At 46.7% G+C, this 6,000-nt stretch overlaps 1 protein-coding gene across 1 annotated transcript; it reads right to left on the bottom strand.

The window, feature by feature from the left end:
* Positions 1–536: 536 nt before the first annotated feature.
* On the bottom strand, positions 537–2,063 carry LOC148064242 (5-beta-cholestane-3-alpha,7-alpha-diol 12-alpha-hydroxylase-like). The gene has a single exon (XM_087810415.1). The coding sequence runs from the start codon at positions 2,061–2,063 to the stop codon at positions 537–539; it is 1,527 nt and encodes a 508-aa protein (XP_087666541.1).
* Between the last annotated feature and the right edge of the window lie 3,937 nt (positions 2,064–6,000).

Raw genomic sequence — 6,000 nt, 5'->3', positions numbered from 1 at the left:
GGACTGTGGCCAGGCTGCAGGGCTGAAACCTTTGACCCGGCATCCAAATGTATTTTTGTGAGTGTAGAGTCACACCACAGGTGCCCTAATAACAGTTATATATTTAAAATAACAATGATGATTAAGAAATTAGTTTTGAAAAATAAATGTAACGTGTGATATCAGAAAAGACACCAGATGTTTTAAGAAGCCGTCTCTTTATTGACAGTTTGAAACAAGTACAGCTGAGTAAGACAATCTTTCACTTCACGCGTGTGCCAGTGTTTGTTTGTGATAAATACATACATTAACATCTTTATAGTGACACCATGTAAAGAATAAGTGCAGAGATTATAGGTACTTTAGACAATATGTGATCTTTATTCTCAAGGTAAAATCAAATGAAGAATGAAAGTTTAAAGCAAGAAGAACCAAAAGACTAAAATAGGAAAATGTATTTAAGGTAATCTGACGTTACTTTTTTACTTGAATGTCAATTAAAAACAAATCTGACACTCAAGATCAGTTGAACTAATTGAAGTCTAAAACATTTTAGTTTAATATTTAAGTTTGTACCGAAACTGGACGTCTTTCTCAGGATGAATTGTTCCGAAGCCGAATCGTTGGACATCAAATTCCGGGATCTTCTCCTCAGGATTGTTCAACTCGAAGTCGAAGTAGACCAGCATAAGGAAAACAAACTGTTTCAGCTCATTTGTGGCAAAGAACCTTCCTGGACACATGGCGATCCCAGCACCCCAGGGCATGGTGTAATACTTGACTTTCTTTCCTCCTTTGTAAAAGTCGGTTTTCTTGCTCCCGTTTGGATTGAGAAAGCGATCGTATTTGAAGGAGAGAGGGTCAGGGTGGATTTCTGGGTCAATGTGAACAGCAATGTAGGGGAACACTGCCATCCTGTCACCTTTACGGAGCAGGTATTCACGACCGTCGGACATCTTGATGCTCATGTCCTGGAGCACTGCCCTGGTGAGGAGGGGAGCAGTTGTCAGTCTGAGGGTCTCTTCGATGATGCTGTCTAGGATCGTTGCCTTCATCAGCATTTCTCGAGTCACGTCCAGTAAAGGACCATCTCCACGAACCTTCTGTCCAGATTGACTCACAATGTCATTCACTTCCTTCTTGGCAGCTTCCATGGCTTCTGGATGCTTCATGAGGTAGAGGAGGAGCCAGAACGAAGAGGGACCGGTGTTGCCCTGAGACACCCAGAGAAGCATGAACATGTATCTGGAGATCATGTCTTCGTTCATCCCCCTCTCCTCTTTGGCTTGAGACATGTCTTTAACCCATCCACTGATGTTGTCTTTGGACCTGATCTTGCTCAAGGACAAAGCGTCCCAGAAGATTTCCATTAGTCTTTGTACCTCCAACCGTTTCTGGGGGGTCAGAATCCCATAAGCCAAGTTGGGGAAGAGCTGGTCGTATTTCCTGAATTCATGGAACAAAGCTTCTGATTCGCTTCTGTCTTTCTCTTTAGCCTTTTCCTCACTCCCTTCACTTTTGTTGCCATACAGGGACAGGTAGCCAGCCCTGAACACAACATTGTAGCAGTACATGAACAGTCCATCTTCAATCCAGGTTTTCTGGTCCTCTTCAGATCTGATGTTGTGAAGCATCAGGTTCTGCAGGTTAGCTGTCATAGCCTGAGTCATGACCTCCAGTCCGTCTCCTTTCAGATGCTTGTTGCTGGATAGAATAAGGATGTCATGATCACCTTCCATCACTTGGTAGTCAAATACTCTACGGACCAGGTGAGAAGCAAACTTGTTGAAATTCAATTTTTCTCTGCTCTCTTTTGTGAAAGCCCCCAAAGAAAACGGATCCTGAAGAAAAGTCACATAGTGGCCGCCAAGCTGTATCGTGAACACATCACCGTGCTTTTCTTTCATCCTCTCTAGGAATTTAAGCGTTTTTCTGCGAAACTCCAGAACATGACCCAACCATGGAAACAGCCCCTTGTCCAGAGGAGGCTCTCCGGAACGTTGCTGCCGGAAAACTCCCAACAGGTACAAACCACCAAGAGCTGCGACAGTGATGACAAGAAGGACTGTTAGCAGAGCCTCCATGTTTGACTCCGAGTTGAAAAACTTGACTTTTTATACTGATCTACTCGTCCTGTTTTCCATCATTCAACACATCCTGCAGCAAGGAGGCTATAACATTTTTTTTATTGGCACATCTCACTTCCCCTGCAAATAAAAATTGTTCAATTTGACTAACACTCGATACCTCTTAACTCTGCAGCCACATTTACTTTTTTAATCACACATATAATGTCTCCACCAACTTCCCATCAGAATGCATTCACTGTTAACATTAAAAAAAGGAATTAAATGTTTGATCATGTAATGATATTTTAATATTTGGTGCTTCGGTCAATGACCAGATCTTTGTTGTTCTCAGCTGGTTGGGTTAATTTACGAAAAGTGCCATAAATCACGTTTGAGGTCATTGTTTTGACCACGACCCATGTTCCTCATCTACAACACTGCCCATCCCCAGAACTCACATGGTATAAAACACAAATTAAATAATCATGTATTATTTCTTCATTCTGGTTGTGCTTTTTATTTCTAGATGCACAATATAAATGAAATCAGCATAAGTCAAATCTCTGGGTAAGTTATAAAAAAGACAGCTGGGATTCTAACTGCTGTGTCCAAAATGGCAATCCTACTAAAGCACCACTGAGTAGAGACAAAACATAGATGTGAATTATATAGAAGCAAAATCAAATTAAAAATGAAAGTGTAATGCAACAAGAAAATTAAAGACTACAATAAGAACGATATTTCAAGTAATCTAAGAAGACTTTCATACTTCAACTCAAATCTTAAATCTAACACTCACTTAAGGTCAATTTAACAAAACATTACTTAGTTTAAAATATTAGAGTTTGAACCAAAAATGGACCTCTCTCTGGATTGTTTGCCTTTATCAGAATTTCTCGGGTCCCGTCTATAATGGGAACATCTGCACGAACCTTCTGTCCAGATTGATTCACGATGTCATTCACTTCCTTGTTGGCAGCTTCCATGGCTTCTGGATGCTTCATACCATGTTAGCTGTTAAAGAGACATGTTCAGGTTCTACATCATTTGGTGCCCCGGCCTCTAACTGCTTCGCTATTGGTTTATCCTCGAGGCCGTGCCGCATCTCTGAGAAAGCTTAATGAACTTGCCAAGAGCTGCGACAACGATGGCAAGAAGGACTGTTAGCAGAGCCTAGGAGGCTAAAACTTTTTTTTTGTATTATCACGTCTCACTTCTCTGCAAATAAAAATTGTTTAATTTGACTAACACTCGATACCTCTTTACTCTGCAGCCACATTCACGTTTTTAATCACACGTAGAATGTCTCCACCAACTTCCCATCAGAATGCATTCACTGTTTTCTACTGGTAACACATTTTGTAAAAAGGATGCAAACATCTTATTAAAAAAAGTTTTTTCCCGCCGTTCCAAGACCAGACGAGGGCGAGGAGCTACCGCCCCTGCTGGTCAGGCAGTTGGAGAGGTGCGTGGCGGTCGGATCTCACGAGCGAGCAGGTCAGGACCACCAGCAGAGCTTGAGAATGTGCTGGACACGGTGACACATCTGAGGTTTCTCACGTGCGCTCACGCGTTTCTCCCACAGAGCCGGATTTTATGTACAAGAGTGGGGGTTCTAGTGAATCCAGCTCGAGTACATGCGCTGTTGGTTCAGGAGATGGAGATGCGACTCGTGTGATGTGTGATGGTCTGGAAAAGCTCTATACGAATAAAAATTACTTACTTACTTACTTTCGTCAACGGCCAGCCCTGTATCCAGCCCATTCTCCGACTGACAACACAGTTCCTGGAAGCTAGGCGTCATGTAAAAAACAAGAAAGAAGGACGGTAGCAGGCGCTGTTATGTCCCTCTTGGGGCTCGTGGCAGCAGCTCACACGGCAGTGTGGCTGGGCTTGCTGCATATGAGGGATCTCCAGAGATGGTTTGGTCGTCTCTAGGTAGACGGGGCCGAGGTCGAAAAGTGAGCCTTCCTGCTCCTGGTTATGCAGGACATCAAATTTTTTGGAACTCTCTAACCAACCTCAGAAGGAGAGTTCCATTAGGTTGCGTCCTTCATTACACTTGGGTGTTCACAGACGCATCTCTGACAGGTTGGGGAGGCACCTCGGGTTAGACCTACGCCAGCAGTGTCTGGAACAGACCAGTGTTCAGACACATCAACTGGCTAGTGTTGAAAGCAATTCACAACGTCCTGCTTCACCTCTCTCTCCAACTCTCACAGTCTGACGCCCTATTTCTATAAGACAGCTACACTGGTGGCGTATGTGAATCGCCAGGGTGGAGTCAGATCCCCAGCCCTTCTGAGTGTAGCAAAGAAAATTTGGCTGTGGGCAGACCATCACCTGCTCTCTCTCAAAGCACATCATGTGCCGGGTGCGCTGAATGTAGTAGCAGACAGACTGTCAAGGAGGACTGTCCAGAACGAATGGGGTCTGTCCGAGTCGTGGCTGCCAAGATGTGGTCTTGGTCCGGTCAAACGGTGGCGGACCTCTACGCCAAAAAGGAGATCTTCAAATGTCTTCTTTGGTTCTCCCTCTGGGCCTCTGATTGCCCCCCACTAGGCGTGGACGCGTTGGGGCACTTAAGTTGGCCGGCCGGCTACTGTTTGCCTCTCCTCCTCCGCGGCAACTCCTCCCCTTGGTTCAGGGAGCGAAGTGGGGGAGTCTGCGGTTAATAGTGGTGGCGCTGTACTCCCCGGGCAGGGGGGGGGCTCTGACGGCACCCCTGGTGCTGGGTCTGCCTCTCAAAGTGTGGCTCTTGTAGGGGACGAGCTGAGCGGGACTATGGACCCGGACATTCTCCACACGCTGGAGAATACCTGGGCCCCCGTCTACACATAGGCTTATGCCTCCAAATGAGGGATGTTCTCTAACTGGTGTGCAGACAGGTCCCTGGACCACAGCTCCTGATTGGTCTCTGCTGTCCTGTTTTTCCTGCAGCATTGCTGGATAACAGATGGACTGTGGTGACACTGAGTGTTCGCATCAGCCATAGCAGCAAGGCACGTTAGGTGCTTCAGCGCGTACCTACCCTCTGGTGGTGCATTTCTTACTGGGGCATACAGGCTTCTACCTCCTGTGAGGCCTTCCAGCCCTCGGCGGGATCTTCAGCTGGTGCTGGATTCTCTCGCAGACCTGACATTTGAGCCTCTTGACCAAGTCCCACTGAACATTTTGTTTGAGGTCTCGCTCCTTCTGGTACAGACATCCACGAAGAGAGCGAGCGAGCCTTGTGCTCTCTCAATTAGTCAGGTTGACAACACAGTTGCTGAAAGCTTGACGTCATGTGACGTCAGCAGGCGCTGCGTGTCTCCCCCCTGGGGCTCATGGCAGCCGCACACATGTGGCTGGGCTTGCTGCAAATGAGTGACACTTTGTCTTTTAAAGTTTTCACTCCTTCTGATCCGGACATTCACGAAGAGAACAAGTGAGCTTGTGCTCTCCCCATTAGTGTCTTTCTTTGAGTCGAGGAGTCATCAGTGTCATTGCGTCCGATCCCAGCGTTCCGTCGTCCAAAGGTTCTCAACGCCTCCTTCCAGGCAACACTTCTCACCCTGCGGGCCTTCCAACCGCCACCCCACTTGGACCCAGGTCAAGATCGTCTTCACCTACTATCCTGTGAGGGTTTTGTTTTGCGTTGCCTGGCCTCATTCGGCCGCTCTGATGCCTTATTGTTTTGCCACGGTAGATGTTGGCCTGGTGAGCCGGTCTTCCCTCAGAGGTCTCTCATTGGGTGAGATCGGCCATTATCCAGGCCTACCAGGCAGCGGGTGGATCTGCTCCTAGCAAATTAGGGGCACATTTTAACCGTGGTGTGGCAGCTTCAGTGGGTCGTCAACTGGTGTTTTCTTGGGAGCCTCTTGGGCGCCCACCTCCGCCTTTGCTAGAGCCTATCTCCTCGACATGGCGACAGGATCAGTAGCTCATACTGTTTTTGAGCAGTTCCATTCCC

Source organism: Callionymus lyra, chromosome 16 (assembly GCF_982586985.1).
Source record: "Callionymus lyra chromosome 16, fCalLyr1.hap1.1, whole genome shotgun sequence".
NCBI classification, from domain to species: domain Eukaryota; kingdom Metazoa; phylum Chordata; class Actinopteri; order Syngnathiformes; family Callionymidae; genus Callionymus; species Callionymus lyra.
The sequence above is the reverse complement of the archived record's forward strand: the minus strand, read 5'-3'. Positions and strand labels throughout refer to the sequence as shown.

Coding starts and splice junctions, on each gene's coding strand:
- LOC148064242 (XM_087810415.1), bottom strand. CDS start 2,063: ATGGAGGCTCTGCTAACAGTCCTTCTTGTCATCACTGTCGCAGCTCTT.